Here is a 25,884-nt window from a genome sequence, read left to right on the forward strand (position 1 = left end):
TTAAGAGGGCAGGCGTGGGTGAGCTCTTTCCTCAGCCTTGGATGTGACACATAGAAAGTGCATGAATGCATGACCCCAAGGCCCATCCTTGCTCTCAGGGAGGCTCCAGGATCCCAATCAATACAGACTGGGCATGAGTATGCCAGGACAACAGCAAATGAACTAAAAGCAGATGGATGTTCTTATTTTGTTTAAGGTTCTTGCAAAAGATGGACGAAGACTGTGGGGATGACCTTCACAGTAAATGCAAGCCAACCCTGCAGCTTGCAGCTGAGTTTGAGAATCACGGTCAAACGCTGGAGCTGAAGGCTGGATGACATACAGTGCCTCTACTGTAGGATGTCTGTCATCTGTATTCTCTAGGGAAGTTAATATTCTCAGGCTAGGTTAACTTTCTAAGGAGGTAATTCCTCTCAGAGAGGACTGCTTTCGGAAACAGACTCTCCATGAGTCTTGGTTATGAGAGGGCAGTAGGGAACATCACAGACTCATGACTGACTTCTGAACACTCCAGGTGCCCATTTTTGGGAGGATTCTTTTGACTTACAATGCAGTATTTACATCTAGGATGCATGTTAGGACGGGATAAAAGGTTTTTCTTCTTTTAATGAGATCAGAGATAAGAAACTAGACTAGTCATCAATTCATCTCAGCTCTAAATCACAAGATGGAATTAGGTAGCTTTCTAACGGAAAGAAATAGTGGCATACTTCACGGACTGCAAGTTCTGGCTGCTGGCTCTTGCCTTTAACAGTTATTTCTTTTTTTGGTGAACAGGAAGACATGATAAAATATGGTCAATCCTTCAGGATAGACTGTCTCCTGGTGGCCAAGGAACCTCACCCGAGAGGCTCGGGTGTGATCTTGCTAACAGGATGTCTGCCAAGTTAGAATCTGGGGATAGACTCAGGGACTGTTTGGAGGATACATTTGTTGCTTGGGAAAAAAATCAGGAACTCTTTGAGTTTGTATACCTTTAAAGAGCCAAGAATTAGGGTATGATGTTATATTTTGGAGTATTTAATCACAATTTAGAAAAATTCTTAGACATGTTCTAGAGTTCTCAGAATAACAGTATGGTAATTATGATTAACTATTATTATTGTTTTAGAGGTATAAGCACACACTCGTATGGACATTTGAGGAATCAGTGCAGAGATGTGGCGTATGTAACAGAGAGGTGGTATGTCTGAATCACGAGCTTTCCTAATGCAAGAGGTGTGGTGAGAACTCACACGTGTGGAGCAACGCTTTTCAGATCTCTCACTGGGACACACAGTGTCAGCACGGGCATGGAGGAATCAGCCCTCACATGGGCTGAAACATTAAACACTTCGACAGACTCTTGATTGATCGGTGGAGTCTACGAGGCTGAGCTTCAAAGGCTCTGAGACTTGGAATCATTCTGCCAACAGTTCTTGAGAAAACCCACTCAGTTAAGATCCCCAGGCCCCCCAATGGATACTAGAAAGTAAACAGATGTTATTTAAAATATCAGATTCAAAAATTACATTTAATCATATCTGTGTGTGCTGCGCACACACACATACATACTTATTTTTTTTTTCCCTCTGCTCAATAAAACTAGCAGCAGTTACAGAACAAACGTTAACGGTCACGATTTATGTCATTTCTAAGGATGCCAGGCATCCTCCATCTAAACATGATTTTTGGAAAACGCCTTTTGATAAAAAGATCTCCCCCAAGCATGGAATACTGAAGTGTCATTTCACACCAGTAACATTGTCAGGCACAAGAGTTAAACAATTGGCATGAAGCGAAGCAAGCCGCAGAATACAATTAACTGCCGGACGCCGATTTCCCGAGGAAGGGGACTGACTGCTCACCAGTGTTTATGTCTTTCAGCTTTGGCTGTTTTGTAATAAATACCAGGCCTTCTTGAAAAACTACGGGGGTAAAAGTGAGTTCTCTGAACATGCCTTTAGTTCTTTTAGCAGCTGTTGAATGTTGAGTGACGTACAAGGCACACCTCCAAGTGTTCTGTACAGCGTCTTTATTGATGTACAAAATAGCCTGTTCACCATTCAGAAACGGAATCTGCATAGTAAGACGGTCTCTATCTCTATTTACAGAGAAGGGTTTTTATTTTTTTGTCTTTTTCTTTTTTAGTGCAAAAACATGGATTTGTGTCCCAGCCCACCCCTTCTAGCACACGTTTCCCAGCTCTGTCTCATGCTGGCCACGACTTGTTGGCTATATCTTGGGCCTCCAGCCATTAATAAACTGCATTATTTTCTTCACCTGCAATTTGCTTAGCTTGAAATCCTCCGAGAGGATTTCATCTGTTAACTGAACAAGCAAATTCCCATCGATTTTTTCAGTGACAAAGAAGGCTATGACGTCTTCAGACAAACCAATGAACCGTAAAGACTTGGACACTTCCTCTATAGAGAGTCCCGATAGGTCGGCAGGTGGCTGCCATGGGGAACCGTCCCCACAGGATCTGGGGGCCAGCTGGAGGTGGAGTGGAGATGAGAAAGGGTAAGAGACAGAGAAGATGTCCTGTACACCCTTTCTCACAAAATACTGGTCCTCGGAGAGGTCCAGCGACCCTGCTGTGGGGTCCTCCTCAGCACCATCGATTTTCAGAGGCAAAGGAGATGTTTCAGGGGCGGTTTTCTGTTCCGCTGGCTTCGGGGCTCTTGGGGGTAAGGCAGGGCAAGAGATGCTCTGCTTGGTCATGCCAGCTGCGAGGGAGCTGTCCTCGGAGTTGTCCAGAGAATAGCTGGCGGACTTGGGGCAAGTGGAGACCCCGCCACCGCTGAATTCTGCAGAGGCTGTGCTGGGCGGACTGCCTAAGAGCTCACAGCCATCAAAATCAAAAGGGGCCGGGCAGTTTCTCTTTGGTGTGCCAGGTGGCTTCTGTCTGGGGTAGCTGTAACTCCTGCTAGGGTCGAGCAGAAAGTCACTCCTGGTCTGGCTCTCCGATGCTCCCGAGTAATGGTTGGGCCATGAGAGTCGGGAGGCCAGAGCTTCGGCAGAGGGACTTCCAAATGGGGACTTGGGGTCCATAGAGTCACTTTTCACACGGTTGCAGGGGTAGCAGGAAACGGGAGCACTGTCAGGAGGACTTGTGTCACTTTTTGTGATGCTGCTCAAAAAGCAAACAAACACAGAGAAGGAAATTAGTAAAAACCAGTTTAACCCTAACCCTTGGGAGACAGATACAGGTGGATCTCTATGAGTTCAAGGCCAACCTAGTCTACAGGGCAAGACCCTGTCTAAAAAACAGCCAAACCCAAAACTTTTCTTTATCATTCTTCACAGATGTTATTTTTAAGGCAAAAGGGCTGTAGGAATATATAATTATACATATAATAATTTATATAAAATAAAATATATAATCATCAATAAGTTACCTACTAACTTTTTTTCCTTTAAAAGAATCTGTAATGTTCTTTGTACTTGTGGATATACATAATGATTTAAAATGGAGCAGAGGTAAAAAATAATACATGCACACACATAAATATGTATATTTTAGCTAATAAGAAAGTACTGTGAGTGGGTGCCAGTGTCTTCACATTGAGAAAAATTTTCACACCATACTTTGGTCCAACACTGAAGAGTAAAGTCTGCAGTGGGCAAGGGAGAGGGGCTTAGTGGTGGCAACTGTCTCATACAAGCATGTAAGACCACATCACCACCGTCCATTACTCTGGTTGGAAGAATTGCTTCCAATAAAATGTCCATCCTTGCCTTGGTGTCAAACAACAGAGTTATACAAAGCATAAGGATTTAATGTCCAGAGGACAAAGACAAACAAAGTGAAACAAAACAGGCCTGCAAAACCTTTCAACTTCAAGAGCACAGGTTGAGGGTGCATTCATCCTGGGGCTACAACTTCTTATCCTAGGACCAGACTATGCTGAAAGGTGGGTGAGTAGGCTGATGGGGTGGCGGCCATGCCTCGGGCACAGCAGAGGAAATGGGCATTTTGTTTTGCAGAAGAACTTAAAAGTTTCCTGAGGGAAATGGGACTGGTCTGTTCTGTTTCTCAAGACAAACTACAGTTGAAAGTTACTTAGAGACAGACGAATCATAATTTGAGAGCGCGGAGAGTTCTCTAGAAAACAATCGCCATCTGCAGCAGTGAATCAGGTTGTGTCTAGGAAGAGCTCAGAGCTCCGGAGAGACCCAGACAGGAGCAGCTTTGTGGCCACAGCCACAAAGGGTTTCCTGCTGGACTCGAGCTCAGAGCAGAAGGGAGCCTCGAGGTCCCGTTAGAAGGTACTGTCTGCTCGTATCCAAGTCAAGACGAAAAGAACCAGTGTTAGCTTCTGACAAGCAACAGAAACCCGCACACTGCTTCTAAGAGGAGAGGCCTGGCTTCTCACAGACCCTTGTGGGTCTCTTCTTATCATGACACTGGCTCTTCCGTCCGAGGCCAAAACCAGCTAGGGCCCAACTATGCTCTTCCCATGTACCCTTATGTCCTCTCCCACCCGCGGAGGAGGTGGGTTGCTGTGAGTTCTGGTGGGAACACTTACATGTTATGCAGCCCTGAAGAATAATAGGACAGGGTGGGGCTGGGAGAGCGAGTCTGTGGCCGGACGGGCTTGACTGTCCGAGGGGGGATGGAGGGACTTGTGGACAGAGGCTTTGAGCTTCGGGGTGGAACAGGTGGAGCGTTCAGGAGCCGGCATTCTTCCCTGACCTGGTGTGGGAAAAGAACACTCCAGGTTAGCAAGGGACCCAAATGACTAAGGCGTGGGTTTGGAGACGGGGGTGGGGGGGGTGAGGGCGGGGCTGGGGAGCACAGCTCCATTTTGCAGGGTCAGTAAAGGTAGTGGGTAAGCAGGAGACACACAGAGAAAAATGGGCAAACACAAAGGCAACACACACACACACACACACACACACACACACACACACACACACACACACACACACACACCTACCTACCTGCTGGGAACAGACTGATCTGGAAGAACTGCGGAAATGTAGCAGGGAATGGGAGTACAGCAAGCTTGAGGGATGCAAGGGTGTCAGAACAGATGTGGATGTGGGAAGCATCGAGTGTCAATCATCGGTAAGAGAGGATTAGGCTCCTGAGTCCTGTTTATTTCCCAAATGCCATCCAATCTGACCTAAACATTTGGCAATGTGGACTTCATTTTTTTTTTTTTTAAATGACTGTGTATGTGTAAAGGTGCGGATATATGGATTAACCAGACCAGTACATTGATGTATGCACACACAGATGTGCATGTGTGAGCTGTCCCATGGCACCTGTGTGTGTGTGTGTGTGTGTGTGTGTGTGTGGCAGAGAACAATTTATGGGAGTCAGTTCTTTGCAGCAACCACATGGGTCCTGGAGATCAAATTTAGGTCATTAGACCTGGTTGCCTTTATTCACTGAGCCTTCTGGGCCAAAACGTGGGCTTTCTTCCGGGCTGAAACTCCGTTGAGAGCCATGTCTGGTACCTCTCAGATACTGATGCGTGTGAATCCACAGTGATCTGGCTAAGTTACAGTTACATTCAGGAGATCCAGGCTGGGGTCTGAGAGTTGATGTTCCCTGCCATTTTTTTTAATGGTGCTGAATTCAGGGCACTGTTTATGCTAGACAAATATTCTAGCTACTGAGTTACCACCAGCCCTTCTAAGTTATTTCTGATGCCAGACATGGTGTTGCATGTCTATAATCCCAGTACTCAGAAGTCTATGGCAGCAGGATTGCCATGAGATGAGGTTAGCCAGAGCTAGATAGTGAGATAGATTCTGACTCAAGAAAGCTCCACACTAGCAGATGGGAGTGGGGGAGAAGGGGGGGGGGGGCGGGAGGAGAGGAAAGAGGAGCAACTAAGATGGGAGCAACTGAGATTGGAATGTAAAAATAATTAAAAAAAAAAAAAACAAAAAACAAAACAGCAAGCTCCACACTGTTCTGTTCCCTCTCTCTTTCTGGAAGTCTTCTAACTTGGAAGTTGGCCATGCTGGCCTGGAACCTGTGACCCACCTGCTGCAGCCTTCTGGGCACTGGGAGTCATTGTGTCTGCATCTCCAACAAGCTGTGGGGTGAACGTGATGCTATGGGTCTATGGACCATGGCGTTGCAGAGGGAGCAACAAGGCAGTGCTCCAATCCCAGAGTGGAACTTTTACTGATAAAAAGCTACCCAGTCAGATGACCTCCGCTCATCGCCACACTGGGGATGACCCAGCTGACCCAGGATGCCTGGGGCTTCAGCAAGTGACTGTTTCTACCCATGCTGGTTTTCTGGTCCCTATAGCATTCATTTCTCAATACCATTCTTAGTCGCGAAGCGTGACTTTGGCATGCCCTTCTCCACATCCGGCAGCAGGGGGCACTTGACGCCCGACTGTGCTGGTCCTCCCGGAACCTCTGAGACTCGGTTAGATCAGGAGGGGTTCAGGGTATTTCTCTCACCTCCTTCAACAACTTGTCTTAGGGACAATGGAAGAGCAAGTGCCCACCAGCTTTGGTGGTGAGGATGTGAAGGTGAAATGAACGTATACTTCCTTTGCTGACTGTACACTGGGCTTCCCAGGCCTGCTTCACTAGCTAAGGAAAATCAGTTGGAGAAGGCAGGCAGGTGATCATGAGTTTACCTTGGTTTAACTGAGATGGAAGCAGTCTTATTTTTTTTATTATTTTTTTTGAGATGGATCATTTTTAATGATTTATTTATTTTTATTTTATGTGCATTGATTGGTGTTTTACCTGTGTGTGTGTGTGTGTGTGTGTGTGTGTGTGTGAGAGAGAGAGAGAGAGAGAGAGAGAGAGAGAGAGAGAGAGAGAGAGATCCTCTGGAACTGGAATTACACAGTTGTGAGCTGCCATGTGGGTGCTGGCAATTGAACCCAGGTCTTCTGGAAGAACTGCCTGTGCTCTTAACTACTGAGCCATCTCTCTAGTCCAGAGACAGAATTATTACATAGCCCAGTTGGTCTTGAACTTGGTAAATAGTGTAGGATGACCTGAACCCATCTTTCTGCCTGAACCTCCCAAGTGCTGGGAGTACAGGTGTACCCGCCATACTCACTGCTGGGATTACAGGTGTACCCGCCATACTCACTGCTGGTACAGGTGTACCCGCCATACTCACTGCTGGGAGTACAGGTGTACCCGCCATACTCACTGCTGGGATTACAGGTGTACCCGCCATACTCACTGCTGGGAGTACAGGTGTACCCGCCATACTCACTGCTGGGCGTACAGGTGTACCCGCCATACTCACTGCTGGGATTACAGGTGTGCCCGCCATACTCACTGCTGGGAGTACAGGTGTACCCGCCATACTCACTGCTGGTACAGGTGTACCCGCCATACTCACTGCTGGGCGTACAGGTGTACCCGCCATACTCACTGCTGGGAGTACAGGTGTACCCGCCATACTCACTGCTGGGATTACAGGTGTACCCGCCATACTCACTGCTGGGAGTACAGGTGTACCCGCCATACTCACTGCTGGGATTACAGGTGTACCCGCCATACTCACTGCTGGGATTACAGGTGTGCCCGCCATACTCACTGCTGGGATTACAGGTGTACCCGCCATACTCACTGCTGGGATTACAGGTGTACCCGCCATACTCACTGCTGGGATTACAGGTGTACCCGCCATACTCACTGCTGGTACAGGTGTACCCGCCATACTCACTGCTGGTACAGGTGTACCCGCCATACTCACTGCTGGGAGTACAGGTGTACCCGCCATACTCACTGCTGGGCGTACAGGTGTACCCGCCATACTCACTGCTGGGATTACAGGTGTACCCGCCATACTCACTGCTGGGATTACAGGTGTACCCGCCATACTCACTGCTGGGATTACAGGTGTACCCGCCATACTCACTGCTGGGAGTACAGGTGTACCCGCCATACTCACTGCTGGGATTACAGGTGTACCCGCCATACTCACTGCTGGTACAGGTGTACCCACCATACTCACTGCTGGGATTACAGGTGTGCCCGCCATACTCACTGCTGGGATTACAGGTGTACCCGCCATACTCACTGCTGGGAGTACAGGTGTACCCACCATACTCACTGCTGGGATTACAGGTGTACCCGCCATACTCACTGCTGGTACAGGTGTACCCGCCATACTCACTGCTGGGAGTACAGGTGTACCCGCCATACTCACTGCTGGGATTACAGGTGTACCCGCCATACTCACTGCTGGGATTACAGGTGTACCCCACCATACCCATTTCGAGTGATCTAAAGAGCATCATTATTGCATTTCGTCATGTGCCCAGGGTTCCTGCTCCTGCCCACCGAACCCTCAGTCCTGGCACTGGGCTGGGAAGAAGGAGGCTCTTCATTCAAGCAGCTCTACAAGCGAAAGCAAAATACTTGGGTAGGAGATTTCCTCCTCAATGGCTAGAGCAAGCTGTCTCTTTTGGAGCTTTTCAAAAAAGGTACATTGCAGAAAAGTAGCCCTTATCAAAGCTGTCTTTGCAGCAGGTACAGACCTTGCAGAAAACCACACTGGCCACGGTGCAGAGAACAACTAACTGGTCATGTGGGGGTCCATGCATCCCAAGTGACTGACAGCACAGTCCCTGCACCAAAGGCTCACAAAATATTTCAGAAGATGGAGTGGAAAGATTGTCAGAGCCAGAGGACCAGGCCATCTTCTGTGAGATTGTCTCCTAGAAATGACTGGGAAGCTGTACCCATGATACCTCAACAACAAGGCTGCCTAAACAAGACCCAAACAAGGATAACCGCATAGACACGCTAATGTGGAAGGGAAAACATGGGAAAACATGTAGGTCTTATACAAAGACCTACAGGAAGCTAAGGGTGGGGAGTAGTCTCTTCCGGGGGGGGGGGAGATTATTGATTATCCAATACCAAGATGTCAGCTCTGAAATCATGTACAAGCAAGCAACAGCAGAAGTAATCAGGTTGTATTTATATATCTATGTGCTCATATATATTTGTAACAATAGCAATTACAAAGAAAGAGGCCATGCATTTGAGAGAGAATGGGAAGGTTGGAGGAAGAAAAGGAATGAAAGGAAACGATTATATTTTTATTTTTTATTACATTTATTCATCCTTATTTTATGTGAGTGTTTGGCCTGCATGTATGTATGTGCACCACATGGTACCCACAAAAGTAAGACTAGGGCACTGATCCCCTAGAGCTGGAGTTATGGATGGTTGTTAACATCATGTAGGTCCTGGGAATTGAACCCAGGTCTCCTGCGAGAGCAGCGAGTGCTCATCACCTCTGATCCATCTCTTCTGCCCCATAATTACACTAAAAGAATTAATTAAAAAAAAATTAAAAGGTGCGCTAGGCGTGGTGGTACACATCTTTGATTTCAGGATTTGGAGGCAGGGGCAGGCGGATCTCTGTGAGTTTGGTTTACAGAGAGAGTTCCAGAACAACTAGGGTCACGTATTGAGATCCTGTCTCAGAAAAAGCAAACAGCGATCCTCAAATAAGCAGGTGGTGGTGGTGCAGTGGGTGAGAAAAGAGAGGGACCCATCAGCAATGGGGCCTGTGGAGCTGGCGGGAGTGCTCAGCTCTGACACTGGGGGTGGGGGGGAGGAGGGGGTGGGGGGGTCTTCTTTTCTTAAGAGGAACTGGTTAATATTTTTATTTTTAAAATGAATGTCTTCCTCTCAATATCAGAATCAAGTGGAATGTGAAGAATACGATTAGTGATGATTTCAATTTGGAGTACTTGACATTTGAGAACCAGCCATTAGCTATGACACTTCATCAGGGACAGCTTACCCCACATCATGTCAGCTTCAATATGCCGAAATGCCCATTGAGGTGTGCATTTCAATTCAACGCATTTGGCTGACCTTAATCTTGGAACTCTGAAAATCAGTCACTTGCAGCTGAATGTGATTGGAGGGGTGTCCCCTTCACCTGTTCTTATGACTAAAGGTGCCTGGGGTGCCCGGACAGCACCTCCATAGCTGGGCAGTCCCGAAGGGCTGCACAAGGCAAAAGGAAGCAATTGACAATGTCAGGGCCTGGTGTGAGGGAAGCTGTGGTTAATGGAGTGTTTACAGCTCAACTTCAAAATGGAATCTGAGACACAGGCCATCCTGGGCCCTTATAGGGCTTCTGAGTGGAGTGTGGGTCTAACCCTCATGAAAAGATCAAGCTTCCTTAAAATGTACTTTGGAAAGACTGTAGTATTAAAAGCAACAACTAATCATCAACATGGGCTCCAAGCATCTTTCTGTAGAGGCACAGAATGAGGGGTTTGTGCTATTCCAGGCAGGAAGGGCAGCCCACAATGTGGTGGGCTGGCTGGTAAGCCATAGCCCCACAGCTCTGCGGCTGGGCTGCAGATACGGCTTCTCTGATGCAGTGTTATTTCACGGCACATTATGGGAAGGATTACACACTTTGGTGGGATGTACACACAAATAGTGAGGGTTGGTTGTGCCACCTTATTTCCTGTCTTTCACGCCAGCTATCATCAGTCTACTCTTCTTTGCTGCTTTGATTCAACACAAGCCATTTATATTCAAGAAGAGGGTAGCTATGCTGTGAACGAATTTTATCTGACAATAAAAGGCAACTGGCAGGGCAGGGTGGCCAAGCAGCCCATTTCCTGATTTCTCTCATATTCATCGCACTTTGACAAGCTACATGCCTAGCACACTCCTTCTGGAAGTCTCTGCATGTGGCTTTCATCATGTTCTTGTCCAGTAGATGAGGGCTAGCCTTGGCCTTCCACTGAGGCCAAAGCAGACTAGCACTGACCCATCTTTCTGGCTATTTCTCCCCCTCCTCCTTCTGTCCCCCACCCAAGCAATTTCTCCTCCGTTTCTTCCATAACAATGGGTCTGCTTGGTAGATCCAGTCACCTAAATTTCCTGCCTATCCTGTTTTGGTTTCTTACTGCCTATCATACTTAATCACCCATTCCTACTTCCTTGTCCTAAAGGTCACATGTTACGTCTAGCCACCAGGATGGACCCTGCCTCTGAACTAGGCTAACATGCTGTCACTGCTATTCACCCGCCATGTGTATATAATTAGATCAAGAGTCAAAACAGAATGGCCCAGTGTCATTGTTATTACTCTCTAGCTTTGGGACCTGTCCCCTCTGGCAGGAATATATCATACAGAACTTCAGGTGGAAGTTAAATAATTGACAGGATAATTTTTTTAAAAATAAAAAATGCAACAAAATGCACTTCTACTTTTAAATTTAAACTACATATCTTTTACATCTAATGTGGAAATTCATATTGTCAAGTCATGTGGGCTGGGTATCAGTTTCTGTGGCACCGTCCCTTCTCCATCATAACTGGATATACTAATGGAGTGAAGAGACAGCGACTAAATTCTTCAACTAGAAATGGCCGGAATGGTCAGCATTCCCACCATCCCAAAACTTCCTGTTCCCAACTAGGCACACAATATTCTATTCTGTGTCTGGTAGATGAGGGCAGTCTGAACTTCAGTTGGCAACAAGGTGCTTGTGTTTCCAGGAACAAACACGAAGCTTGGTTCTGTGAGGGACAGCATTCTGTTCTGAGGTGGATGTGACCGTCCATCCAATCACAGGTGACCTCTGTCCATCTCTAATTGATGCCTGGGAGTTGAGAGATGCTCCCAGCACCAGCCTCCCACTGTTTAAGCAAAGGCAGAGGATGCAATATGGATCTGGGTGACAGTATGAAAGCTGGCTCGTGTCTACCCAGAGCCTGGCCACCTTGATTCCCAGGAATCTTTCCTCCTCTGGAACCCCTGTATCTTAAGTCTTATCAAATGCATACTACCACTATTGTGGGTCACTTGTTCTTGGTATCTACATAGATGACAGCTAGGGATAAACATAAAAGTTAGTTTAGGTAAGGTAAAGCTAGTGAGTTGTTCTTCCAAAGCCTATGTGGCATAGGGAGGTACACTCAAATTCCTGCAATCTAACCCATTAAAAACATCCAACAGTGAGAATTTGAAGGAAACTGAAACAGGCGTCTGTACTGGGTATCAACGGCTAGGACACAGGCACTGTCTACTCTCATGGTTTCTAAGAGTCTAATGACTCTCTCCCTCCCTATTGTTAACTTAGACGTTCAAATGCATGCTGATTGTCTATCATTGAGGTTTGGTTGAGGATACAAAAATAAGTCTATTCCCAGAGCTAGCTGTGAGGGAGGGAAACAAATACAGTGAAGGTAAAAATTGGTAAGTGTATTAATAGAAGTATGTGCAGAGGTTTGTGGCAGCACCATGAATACTCAAGATAGCAGCAGAATAAATGCACAGGATGCTTTAGTGGGCAAGTCTTGGGGAAGCAGGATGAAGGGTGTAAGAAAGACTTAGAGGGCATGGTGTTAGAAGCCTGGTACATCTCACATCCACATCTAAAGGCATGGTACCAGGTATTAGAGACAGAAACTCAGAAGATGAAGGAAGGCAGAAACCATGGCATTCAAGGCTGAAAATACTGCGTGGACTAGACTTTGTACACATTGATGGAATCTGAAATTCTGGTGACACTGAGTGAGCCCCCAAGGGAAGGACAGGGGAAGAGAAAGACAAGTGACCGACCGCATCACACCGTCCTCAGAGCAGAATCATGGAAAGATGGAATGAGGGAGCCATGGAGGGAAGACTGCAGACAGAAGCAGCGGTGTGAAGATGAGGATTGGAAGGTGTCAGGGAGCCAGAGAGGGTGGGAGAGAGGACACCATAGGGCACTTAGCAGGTCCCTGGCATGCTTAGCAACTGAGGTGTGAGTTATGTGAAAGGGACAGGAGGCACATTCCAGCCACTGGAAGGCAGAGGGAGAGGAGAGAGTCAGTGAGATACGCCACTTGTTTCTGGTAATGGCCAGGATGGAAGAAGTAGCAGACGCATGTTAGCAAGAGGCTTTGGAAGGGTGGAAGCATGCTCTTTTTAATTGAAAGGACTTGAGAAATGCGCCTGTCTGCTGAACTCTCTGATGAGGGTGGTAAGGAGAACAAACCCAAACTCTGACTGTTGCCTGCCTTTGCCCTGCCACTGCTGGCTCATCCCACTAGAAAAGCAATGTATGCTAGCTTACCCTCAGTCAGCTTGTATGGGGACAAAATGTATCTAACAGCACTGGAAGGCTTCATGTTCTCAGCAAGCGGGCAAGTCATGAAGGAGTCAAATACAACTTCAATCACTGGGCGAAATCAAATGCATCATGGGATGGGACACTCGCTTGGCTTCTTATGAAGATGGACTGGAAAGTTAAGCTTGATCTCCTGTTTTCAGCGAACAGGCATTTACCTGCTAATGGCCGCAGCTGTTTAGCTGTGAGAATATCTGCCCAGGAACTGGGTAAAGGACCAAAAACATTTGGGGAAAATGGGTAACTTTTTTTTCTTGAAATGCCCACATGTTAAGAATAATTTATGAGAATTAAATTGTACAAATTGGGCATTTTATACATACGATGAAAGCTTCCTGTTTCCTATTTCATATTTTTTGTCTTATACTTCCTGGGAGTAAAATAATAGACAAAATAAAAGTTACCTCAAGTACCTATGGTGAGCGAGACTTTGATTAGATGGCATTTCTTAGGAAGCCTTTGTTTCTGGACACTCTTACTCCCTTCCTCTTATTCTGGGATGGAAATAAAACACCTTCAATAACTGACCAATGAGACAGCTCAAGAAAAGAAAACAAATCATTTCACCAGGTCACATTCTTTGCTTAACAGCCCTTAGATGCCTTTCTGGGAAAAATGCAACTTCACAGCAGGGGCTGCTCAGCGCTTAAGAGAAGAGAGTGGGTGTGGGACACACCCGCTGAGGCCACGCCCCTTTAGCATTTCCATCTAAGTCTACTGCACACACCTAGGGGTGGTGGTGATGGGACTGTCACCAGCTGGAACTGTGAGCGGCCACTAGAGAGACCTCAGACTCCTCATCTGGGTTTGAGTCTTTCGGTTCCATATTGACAACCAGGAAATAGATGTTACTGCTGAGATCGATCGAACACGGGCTCACCTTCATCACGAACTTTCTTTTCTAAAGAGCCAAATCCAGGACAAGGCTGGCAATGCAAAGAAAGGGGTTTTGTAACCATGCCGCCTTGAACTTTGTAACTTTGCCTTCCCTGCATGCTCTCTGCCCCGTGTTTCACATTTCTTCCCACACTCAGTCTCCCAGATAACAAAATCATTCCAGCCTTAAGAAATCTTATTTATAAAGAGGCTTTTATATGAAGAGTTCATAACCCTGCCACACAGCCATAAGTGGGTATGTCCAGCCAAACAGAAACACAAGTTTTATATCGAAATGCAATGAACGAATCTCCACTAGATTAGTTACACAAGGCCAGCTTACAGTCTGACTCCCCGTCCTTAGATGTGGTGTCTTATTATTTTCCTTCTGTCATTGTATATCGGTAACAAGGGATCTAAGGAAGACCCTGATGGGAGAAGACTGCCAATATTCAAGCCTTGGGCAAGGGCGACTAAGGGAGGGAGCTGCAGTCACTCAGCTGGAGGCAAGAAGGACAAGAGGCTCTGAAAAGCAGCTGTTGTTTAAGGTCTAGGGTGCCACTGGGGTCTAGGATAAAGACTTTCCTGAGAAAGGAGTAGAATATATGACATATATCACTCAGCATATAGCCTTCCTGTTAGTGTGACTTTACACAAATGGCACTTGAGTGCATGTCTGAAACAAGACTTACTCACTAGGGCACAATAGTTATCTTTATTAGTGTACTAGTCACCGAGTGTTCCGATGGACATAGGAGGAAACAGTCTGGGCTTAGAAGGTTTCCTTTAAAAACAGCCTACCTGAAATGGAAGGCAGTTAGCTTCAGAATTAACAAAACAACACACTAATTTAGACATCACTTCAATTAATGAATGAATGCCCAGGTATGGCTTGCTTACAAAGTATTTCTCAAAAGTTGTAATTACAATTAATTAAATGCCAAATGTTCTCGGAAACCTCATTAATTAGTGGAATCTTGAATGGAGGCTATTGTAGAGCAGTTAGCGTCATGCAAATTATCACTTCCATGCATTTTTTTTTTCCTGGCTGGAGACTGAAAACCAGAGCCTTGTGCACACTAAGCAAGCATTTCAGTACTGAGCTATATAAGTTTCCAGGCTCCACCTTTCGTTTTTAATGGGTTTCAGTATTTAAATGAATATTAATGCATCTGATGTCTTTAGGAAAACCTGTGTTTTAATGCCTTTTCTAATACTAACATTTTTTTTAAATCTTTAATTAAACACTGTAGTACCATTTATGTACAGTGTACGTGTGTGAGTGTGGTTACAGGCATGTGGAAGTCTCAGGACACTGTATGAAAAGTCAGTTCTCTCTTTTCTATAATGGGTTCTGGGAAATGAACTCAGGTTGCCAAGCTTACATTTGAAGTACTGTTAGCTAGCTCACCCGCCCTACATTTGATAAAGGGAAAAAGTGCAAAGATAAAATTAAAAAACGGGGTTGAATTATTTCTCATGATTATTTCTCCTAGTTTACGGCCAAACCTTTTTATAGAGCCTTCTGAACCTAGTTAGTTATGAAGACCCTAATTTGGAGGTGGGGGCTCCGAGGGTTCTAGGGGCTGGTGATGCCACAGCCTGGCGTGGCTACTCCTGGGCAATGCAGAGATCCACCGTGACGTCTCAGCTTTAAGACAGCTGTGCAGGCGGGCCTGGGATTACTAGTTCCTTGAAGCTTGTTCACAGGCACACTTTTCACAAGCACCCACAAGTCCTCCATTCCCCTTAACTCCCCCTTGAAACGACATTTGCTACTGGGACCCTCAGAGTACCAGGTGACACTGTTTGGTTTATGGTCTCACAAAGTTTTGATGACCCCCTCCATTGCCAGGTAACTAGGATAGACACTCACCCTGTGAAATAAGTATTTTCAAAGGCAGTTTAAACACCATTCTGGCTGCAAAATCAAATGTGCTCTTGTATGAGGGGGAGCAGCCCCTCTGGGTGTTGAACTGCCTCTCTGGATGGAGTTGTGAGGGCACATATGTCCATGTCCAACCTCCTGACCCTTCCCCGCTCCATTCGTCAAGGACTGATGGTGTGTGTGTGTGTGTGTGTGTGTGTGTGTGTGTGTGTGTGTGTGGAGTGGGGGGAAGAACCTCAGCTTTACACTCATCTTCCAGGACTCACTGTGGTGCGTTTCTTTAAGGGCATTACTGATGGTGAGCTTCCCACCTACTAATGATGAGTGACTTCATTCTTCACCCTCACACCCGCCTCTCAGGAGCTGCCAGGGCATCCTGTCTGTCTGAAAGGGCAATACCACCTTCTATCTGGCTGTAAGCTGGAATCCATCCTACATTCAATTATTGCTACTCTTCACTGTGAATGTTTACAAAGTGCTAAGGAGACATGCCAAGTCCTTTGTGTAACACAATAACACAGCGAGTAACTTATCATCCCACAGGAAATGACTCAGGAAGGCTCCATGTCTTGCCCAAGTGTAAAGCTGCTAAATGGAGTGTAGATAATGGAGTGTAGATGCCTGTCTACATGGGGCTCTCAGGCCCGACTGGGTCTGATGATCTACCCTGAGAGTGACAATGGCCTGCCAGTGAGCTTCACTTGTTTCTTAACTTGGACTCTGCTGTACAAGTTCTAAGGGATAAAAGTGACAGATTCCCTTCCTCCCTAGACACCAGTTCCTGTTTGCTTTTCCTTCAGACACTCCTATCAAGAGGAGTCTTCTGCTCCAGAGAGGTGAGTGATAGGTAGCATGTTGTTAAAAACCCCTGTGATACCATCTTTGCAAAGAAGCAAAAGGGTTACAGTGTAATTCTAAGTGACCATGACTGTCGAGGGGGAAAGATTTATTCTCATGTTCACACAAGGGAGCAAAGGCCATCACAATCCACTAGAGAAAAAGCACAGCAATGTCACAACTTAGCAGCAATGGGTAGCAGATGGGCACCATGTATGGCACCTTACTACAAGACCTCACCACGGCTGCAGTGACAAGGCAACTTGCTTGCTTTCTGTGGCACACACTCTTTGACTGGTCTACTGCCTTAGCGGTTCCTGCAGGGATGGTCAACTTCCCAGATAAGTGCTCTGCTGCCTTTGCTTATGGTTTAAGTGAGACCTGTCTCCAGCTGATGGAGCCCTCGTGGGATGGTATGGAACCTTCAGGAGGCCGGGCTTAGTTGGAAGAGGTTGCTAATTGGAGGTGGGTGCTTCCTGTCACTCTCTCTGCTTCCTGTCTGGCTCCAGTATGGTAGCTGCTGCATACTTTCCCTGCCACAAATGAGCCCCATCAGTCGCCCTGCCTTTTCACCATGCCGCAGGTCCTTCAAAACCATTAGTTCAGATGATGCTTCCCGCAGGCTGCTTCTGTCACATTTCTTTGGTGACGGTGATAAGATCAATAACTAATATAGCTGTAGTGGGGAGCTCACTACCACGTTAGTGCTAGACACAAGGCCGTCACTCTCCCAGCACTCTAACTATCCAGGGCAGAGCTCTGATTTAACTCTATGGGAGCACTTGAATTTATGCCCCATTAAAGCTCCCGTCTGAAAATTATAAGCTAAAGCCACATCTGACAGTCACGATAGTCTCTGGTTTCCCCTCACACACTAAAAATGGAAAATTCATTTCATGGTTACAGAACCAATAAAAAAAAAAGATGGCTTCATTTAAAGTATGAAGACTTTCCTTACAAAGTAAAAGCTTTTCAGGTGTTTATAACAAATCCTTTATGTTTACTGTGTTTTATAAACACTGGGCATGCTGAGAAAAGATTCATTGTCGTGAGAAATTACAGCATGGACTAGAGATCTAGGTCTTTTTCTGTGACATTTGCTTTTAGTTTCAAATTTAAGTCTGATGTTTTTTTTTTTTTTTCTGTTATAACCAAGGTCAAGATAGGATGACAGCATAGTCATTTTTCTTTCTAAATTACTGTAAGTACCATTAAGATACTTAAATCATTATAAAAATACTGCCAAATCTTATGCAAACGATTTAAAACAGGTTGATGAAACAGAAGTTGCACTTTATAGAAATCGTGTACATGAATGAAAAATATCTTGTTAGCTATCTGGTTTACAAATTCCAAAGACCCCTGATCAGTTACATTCCAGTGACCTCTGAGGAAGTCAGCTGCAGTGCCCACCAGAGTCACAATGCAATCCTGCAAACTGACCTGTCTTCTTGTCAAAAGACCCTAGGAACCCACTCAACCTCAGGGATGAACCAAATGACCTCTAAGGCTCCCCTCCATGAACGCCTATGAAACGTACTCATCCATCGGGTAAGAAGAAATTCTGAGATAACCAAAGTTGATGACAGGAAGCATAGGATTTGGGGCAATACACTGAAACATGAAACGAGACAAAACAACACCAACCCCCCACCTCCCAAAAATGCTCTCAATCTTCCTTAGTAGGCAAGGCTCTAGTCTGTCACGATGGTGCTTCTTAATATCGATTCCTGTTCATCTGTCACTAGCCACAAAACAGCAAAAGTAATAAAAACTAAGCAATGTTAGTTTCTAACTCTAGATTTGGCTGCATAAGTAACCCTGGGTGTGATTGTCTTCACGAGCTCACCAGCCAATCAACAGACATTTGAGCCACTGCAAGCCAGGCAGGATCAAAGTTCAGCAGGAAAAACTCAGGTAGTCATGTCCTTGAAACAGATCAATACTGATCATGAAGCCACATCAAATATATTACTGAGCTCTGACATTTGAAGGTGTCTAGTGCTTGCTAGGAAGGTTGGCCTGTACTTGTTTTTACTTATTTACTTATTGAATACCCTTAGGGAAACTCTGACATGAATATAAGGTTTGAGGATCTCAAGTTATCACGAATTCTGCAAATAGAGTCTCCTACTGAGTACGGTTATGTCTCTGAATCATGCCTGAAGGTCTCTGAAAGGTTCTGTAGAAGCATAGCACATACAGTATCTGGGAAGCCAGAGAGGGGAATCCTCTCTTGGGAAGCCTCTGTATCAGCAAGGACCCTTTGTGGACAGCCAATCAGATTGATCTAGTGTCAATCCTCAGGCTGTCCACATGCTGGCTCCAACCTTTTAGAATGCCCTTCATACACCCTACTCAACCCATCCAAAAAAATTCTACAGAACTTGATTACTTAGGCCATCTCACCATCCACATCTTCACAATTGCTTTCTGGGATGCCCCTCCGTCGTCCAATCTCTCCTCTAGTCTTCTTTTTTAATTTTTAAGTTTTTTTTTTTTTTTTTTTTTTTTTTGAGACAGGGTTTCTATGTGTAACTTCAGTTATCTTGGAACTTGCTCTGTAGACTAGACTGGCCTTGAACTCACAGAGATCCACTGCCTCTGCCTTCTGAGAGCTGGGATTAAAGGCATGCGCCATCACTGCCTGGCTTCTCTGCTCTTCTAATTCATGCATATTCTTTGATGGCATTTAAATGCCATTATATATTCGGAGGTTTCTCTCATTCATCTCCCTCTAGAAGTTTCTCTTTGTGCTCTCACATGCTATCTGTCTCTTCGACTTTCCTCATCTTTGAACTTAGGCCTCAGCAACTCTTCATTTGTTATGTTCTTCTAAAACTGAACAGTACACAGGGCCACAGTACTGGTATTTCTAGCAGCTGTCACAGTAACTTCTTAGATTTGAAAGCGGATTTCAGCTCTAGGGTCTCAGTGAGATGTTCAAAGACCAGTTAATGGGGGAAAGTGTGTGGGAAGGAGTGCCTTTTCATTTCTGTTTTTAAAAAAATACATTAAAAAGAAACCAAAAAAGATTATTTTGTGTGTGTGTGTGTGTGCGTGCGTGCGTGTGTGTGTGTGTGTGTGTGTGTGTGTGTGTGTGTGTGTATGTGTAGGCTCGAAAAAGTTAACTCCTGGAGCTGGGGTTACCAGCAGTGAGTGATCATTGGTGCCTCTGTGGCTTCCTCCTCCAGAGAGAAGAAGATGCAAAGTGAACAAGGAAGGTGGTCAAAAGACACAAGCAGGGTTCTTCCTCCTGTGTGGACTGACGTTTGATTGGGGGATGCTGGGGATTAAACCCAGAGCCACATGCATGCTAAGTATGGGCTTCAGCACTGAAGTTACCACCCCAGCTCCTGAACCAACTTTTACACTGTAACTTGGCAGGCACCCCACAAGCCCTGAATTACACTCTGCATATAGGGAGAACTACACGGCACTTGGCTCTGTGGCACGGGTACATCTGAGACCACCCCCACGTTCTGACCTCAGTATAACTCCAGGGATACAAGAGAGCGTTTCTGGAGATACTAAGGCTTCCCGTTTCTCCGTCTTCCTGTCTCAAGCACAGAGGATGCACTATCCCTTTAGATACAGCACTGGTCTCTACCAGGTGAAGGATCCAGTTTCTCTGGCTTACTCTTCTCTCCTCCCTCCACACCCACTTTGTCTGAGAATATTGCTGGTCTACCCACAGAGCATACTCTGAACCTCGTTTCTTCTGGTCACCCATCACTGACAGCTGCTACAATTTAGACACTGTCACTTATACCTGTCATGACTGCCCCTTTCCTGGCCACCCAACACCCCCTGTCTCTTCCCTGTAATTTGTTTGCTAGGCAAAAACAAGTTAAGTTTAAAAATCCGCTGTTAGAAGCTCTCAGAGTTTCTCACCTAACATAGTACAAGCCTATCACCTGCCCACGGGCTAGCACCCATATTCCACTTCAAATCAAGTACACTTATTCATCCCAACGATGTTTAATTGGGAACTTTTTTTCTTTTAAACAAACAAATGAGTTGACGACTAGGCAGACAGAAAGACTGTCACACCGTTCACACAGAAGTGACTTACGGCTTCGGATTTGGGAGGCACTGGAGGTGGAGGTAGGGTGATTTCTGAAGACTTCGTGGTGGCTCCCAGGGCGGCAGGGGCAGGAAGAGAGGAAGTTGCACATTTGGATTGCGTGGAGCCTCTCAAGGGGTCACACCTGCTCTTCTCACTGAGCGAGCGAGTGAGAGGCTGGTGGCTGGGCTTGCCTTCCTCCAGCCACAGCTCCTCATAGGGAACTTCTGACTTCCCTGGGATGCCCGATGACTCTTCGGTAGCTTCTGGGAAAAGGTAGTCGCTCCCACTGTCACCAGAGTCTTGGTAGGGAAGGATGTCATGGGGAAAAGGGGCCCACTCTCCCCCAAGGTCCCTGCAGCCATGGAGGTTCACCTCACTGTTGCCATGAAGATTGTTGCCATACACACAGACCGAGAGCCGATGGAAGGACTGGGTGAGCTCATCTCTGGCATAGCTGAGGGAATTGGGTAAATGGCTGTGGCCAGAGCAACGGCCCTTTTTGGGGCTTTTGCAGTCTTCATTCCAGTCCGTTTTCACGTCTCGAACAGCCCGTGAATACTCATCAATGTCAAACTGCTCTTGGCAGATACCAAGCCAGTGATGGACTAGGGTTTCCGGCCACACCTCCCCCTTCACCAGGTGTTCCGGGAGGCTGAACTTGGGGACAGTCAAGTGCAAAGGGAAGTGCATGGGGAGGATCTTGTTGTTCCGGAGAACACAGCAAACCACCACCGTCTTGGTCTGAATGTTCACAAACTTGTAGCGGTGGCCCTCTCGGATGAAGTGGAGGTCATAAGGGTTTCTGGGTGGGGGGCTGGGCACTGTCACATTCACGGGGAGCCTCGTCTTCTCCACGATGTTTCGGATGGTGTGCTCTCCTTCCTGCATCTGAAGTTCCAGGGGACTTCGGGTGCTAAACCTGCCCTTGCATTGGAACGGAAGGCTGATACTTTCATTGGTCCGGTGGTTCATGCAAATGAGGCAGGGCATTTTGCCTTTTCCCAGCTTGCTGATGGAGTTGAGCTTCCCAATCTTTTTGAAAATTGTGTTGAGTCTTGACTTCTCCTTGAAGGTCTTTGCATAAAGGATTTCTGCCTGCCCCATCAGGGTGAGTTCATCCCCGGTACACAGGGTGATGTTGTAAACCTCGGTGTCTTCATTGCATTCCCCCGAGGCAACCTATGACACGATAAACCGAATTCCACGTTAGTGAAGACAAACACACACACAGGCCAATGCTCTGCTTCACTTTAATTGTAAGTGTGCACGATTCATTTTTATTTACGTGGCTGACAGCAGCCACATTTTTCAATTCGTCACATATATTTTAGTTTGGTGAATGCTGCCGAAAGCTTTGTTTTAAAATGACTGTTTTTATTTGTCCTCTGACAGTTTCATATGTGTCCATAATGTAGTTTGATCAGAATCACCCCAGTTTTCCTCTCTCAGCCCCTGTCCTCTTCATATGTTCTCTCCTACTTTATCATCGTTTTAGTTTTTAAAATAATCCACTGAGTTAACTGGGTTTACTCGTTTGTGAATGGGTGTGGGGTTATTTTCTGGAACACACACGGTTTGATTTATCAGTGGCCATACTCCTGAAGAAAGATGGCTCCCCCTCCCCCAACAGCCATTAATTATCTATCAATAGCTCCTCAGCTTAGGAAACACTCTTGATGTAAGACAATATCAAATTAGACTTTATTTAGCTTATTAACGTTTTTATATCTTGGTCTTTTTGAGATATGGCCTCATATAGCTGGGGCTGGCTGGCCTTAAACTCACCAGATAGTAGAGGCCACCTCCTGCCTCTAGTTCCCAAGTGTCCAGATTAAATTCTGTGCTACCACTCCTGGTTTTACATCAGATTATTAAAATAGCATTACCCCTATAAACAGAGATATCTACTTGGTAGATAATTATTTTGGAATATTAACATTATCTTTTTGCCACTATAACACTTCCATAAACACTGTAGAAAAACATTTCTTTTTGCTATTTGCAATTTTACCAAAGTTTTGCCTTTTAAAAATTTCCTAGTTAACAAGTTTTCAAAATTTGGAACTGAGACAATGAATTAAAAGTATTTGTGTATGTTGCTAGATATTGAACCTGGGCTTTGAGCAAGCTAGACAAGTGGTCTACCACTAAGCTACATACCAAATCCCTAAAATGCTTCATTTCTTCTTTTAAAAATTACTATGCAAAGTATTCATGTTCAGTAGAAGAAATATAAAAAATAAAAATACAAACATATTATCTTCCTACTTCATATCATCTGTCAAAAATCTTACACAAATGTAAAAAAGACATGGCATGTACCAGTTATCTCAGAGGTATATGATGTGGGATGTCCTCTGCATGCTACAAATCAGTTGCTTTTATTGGTTGATGAATAAAGCTGTTTTGACCAATGGACGAGCAGAATTTAGGTAGGCAGGAAATCCAAACAAAAGGACCGAGAGAAGGAAGACAGTTCAAGGAGATGCCATGTAGCCACTGGAGAAGCAAGATGCAAGGGCATCACTGGTAAGCCACAACCATGTGGAGATACATAGATTAATAGAGATGTGTTAGTATTTTAAGAGAGAGCTAGCCAGTAAGGAGCCTAAGCCATTAGCCAAACAATTATAAATATGTATTAAATCTCTGAGCAGTTACCTTATAAGCAGCTTTGGGGACCCAGTGGGTAGAGAGAAACCGGTCCAAGTGAGACTGGGCTACATGGCGAAAATGTTCCATCTACAATATGTAAAGCCATACTCCTGAGTTTTCAACTATAACCTCTCCATTTCCCCCTGCATACATACGTCACTACTATTAACAATTATCTAATATATATTTATTACACAAAGATGGGCTTTTGTTCTGACCAGTTCCCTTCTTGTTAGAAAAACAGGAGATTTTCCTATATTTAGCAACTGTAAATAGTATTGCAATGAAAATCTTCAGTCTTGTGATTTCCATAGGACGCAGCAACAGAAGCAGAATGGTGGAGCCACAGCTATGTGCATCTAAGGTGAGACAGTAGCTTTGCTTTTCACCCACACTGTACATCGTCAGCCTGAAAGAATGGCCTTTGTGATAAGAGCTTTGACTACCAGGAAGCTGGTGCTCAGGCATTAACTCAGCTCTTCTGGTCTCTTCTTGGCGACTCTCATTCTATGGAAAGTAAATAGCTTCCACACTGTATCATTTTTGACATGTCCTTCAGTTTTAATTTTGTAGCTTCTCTAAATGATTTTTTCTTTTTTTATATATAAAAAATATAGACAGTATTTCCAAAATTATCTTTTGCAATTTATTCTGGGGTTCTATGCTTCTAGCTGAGGAGTCAGAGACCAATGGTTTTAAACCAGGGTGATTTTACAACTATTCCTGGAGATGGGTGGCGATTTCTGGAGACTTTTTGGTTGCCATGACAAGGGGAGCTGCTTTTTATATGTCTGGGAACGGTCCAGGGTATTGCTAAGTATGAACACACAGAGCAGCCTGTTGCCTTGCCCCCAGAAAACACTACCCAGTTCAAAATTTCAATTGTACTCAAGTTGGGAGTTGCTGGTAGAATTACCAACATTGCTATCCAGCATGTGGATGATTTCACTTACTACTAAATTTACTTAACTGAGTTCTCTTCAGTGGATTATGTAATCTAACTGTTTTAAAAGTTAATGTAGTGTCTAGTATGCCTCCTAAATAATATTCCATTCATAGCTGAAGTGCCATCCTTAATATGTGTTAGAACTCCCAAAGCAAGTACTTAACGGTTTATGTACCCATTTTGAGGACATATATCATAGTTACCTGCCCCACCATAGCTTTACTGCTTAACTTTATGTATCTTTATAACCGCTGTTTACATTTGATAACAAATCTCTTGTTATTCTGACTCAAAATTCCCACTGACATTAACTACTACCCTTTCCTAGATCAAGAGAGCTATCCTCACTTCAATAGTTGTGGTCCAGGGATGTATATTTGTGTGTGTGTGTGTGTGTGTGTGTGTGTGTGTGTGTGTGTGTGTGTGTGGCTGTAGTTTTGCTAAATGAACAGGGTGTCAAGCATCTCTGTAAATATTTATGTTAATACCCATAGATTAGTGTTGCTATTAGCCTCTGTTTGCAATGCACCAGTTAATGCAGAGACTATAACTTGTCAAAGTGCTGAGAATAAGTATCTACTGAGAGCTCGGCTTTAAATGTGGCATCTATATCGCTCCACCCAACACTTTGGGATGCTACAGAAGAGTGAAGTGGGGACACTGTAAGAACTGGAGGCCATGACCTTGTTCTACCATCCGTGCACTTACAACAACAGTGGCTACCTGGAGAAGACCTGTTCAAGACAGACACCTTTCCATCAGGGGTGAGGGAGGGGCACACATATCCATCTCTGAGGAGATGGATTAAAAGATTATAGGGCAAAGGGGGATCACGGTCCTGGGTGGTGAAGCCATTGGCAAGTTGCCTTTGCTCAAATAAACACTACCTGTGTGTGCAGGCAGCCTTAATCAGATGTGGTAGATCAAAAGCACCATAGTAGAAGGGGATTTGTCATAAAGAAACAGTCCAGTGCAAGGCAGGCAAGAAAGAATAATGGAGAGCCATCGTCAAAGTATAGTACATGGGTGTATGAAATTACTAAAGAAGAATTCGGACATGACTATTCAGTGAAGTTCAACACCGCCAGCGCCAATGGAGGAGAATCCAATCCATACCCAGCTGCTCTGGCCACTCAGAAACCACTGCTTTTTTTTTTCCTAAAGGAAAAGTCAGGAGGCTGTTTCAGTTGTTACCCCACAAACTAGTAAGCCTCGAAGATATTATTTCTACTGTGATAGCTGTTCCAGATGCCCACACCCATGGCTGCACGCAGAGGATGCCTATCCAGACTGGCATGACTGTGCAAAAATGTTGTGGTTAGCAAACAGAAGGCTGTGTGCGTGTGTGGCTGGATATACGACCAGCCCTCCGCTCAATCTCCTGGGGTCAGTTAAGGAGACCCCCCTCTTCTACGCTGCCTCTCCACCCCACACTGGTCTTGTGTGGTAGTCAAGACCTCAAGAATTTCTTCTGGAGGTGTCATTGCCTACTGCGGTCCTTTATCATGGGTGACAAGGCGAAGCTTGT

General features: G+C 45.3%; 1 protein-coding gene across 1 annotated transcript in view; it reads right to left on the minus strand.

Moving 5' to 3' along the window:
* Positions 1–1,997: 1,997 nt before the first annotated feature.
* The window catches only part of Garem1 (GRB2 associated regulator of MAPK1 subtype 1), a 161,556-nt gene continuing 137,669 nt past the window's right edge, over positions 1,998–25,884 (minus strand). Inside the window, exons 4-6 of the mRNA XM_051202265.1 lie at positions 20,762–21,934; positions 4,512–4,678; positions 1,998–3,112 (exon numbers count right to left, since the gene is read on the minus strand). Coding sequence (XP_051058222.1) covers positions 2,215–3,112; positions 4,512–4,678; positions 20,762–21,934 — 2,238 coding nt within the window. The 3' untranslated portion in view covers positions 1,998–2,214. The remainder of the gene's footprint in view (positions 3,113–4,511; positions 4,679–20,761; positions 21,935–25,884) is intronic.

The sequence above is a fragment of the Phodopus roborovskii genome, unplaced genomic scaffold (genome assembly GCF_943737965.1).
Source record: "Phodopus roborovskii unplaced genomic scaffold, PHOROB, whole genome shotgun sequence".
Lineage (NCBI taxonomy): Eukaryota > Metazoa > Chordata > Mammalia > Rodentia > Cricetidae > Phodopus > Phodopus roborovskii.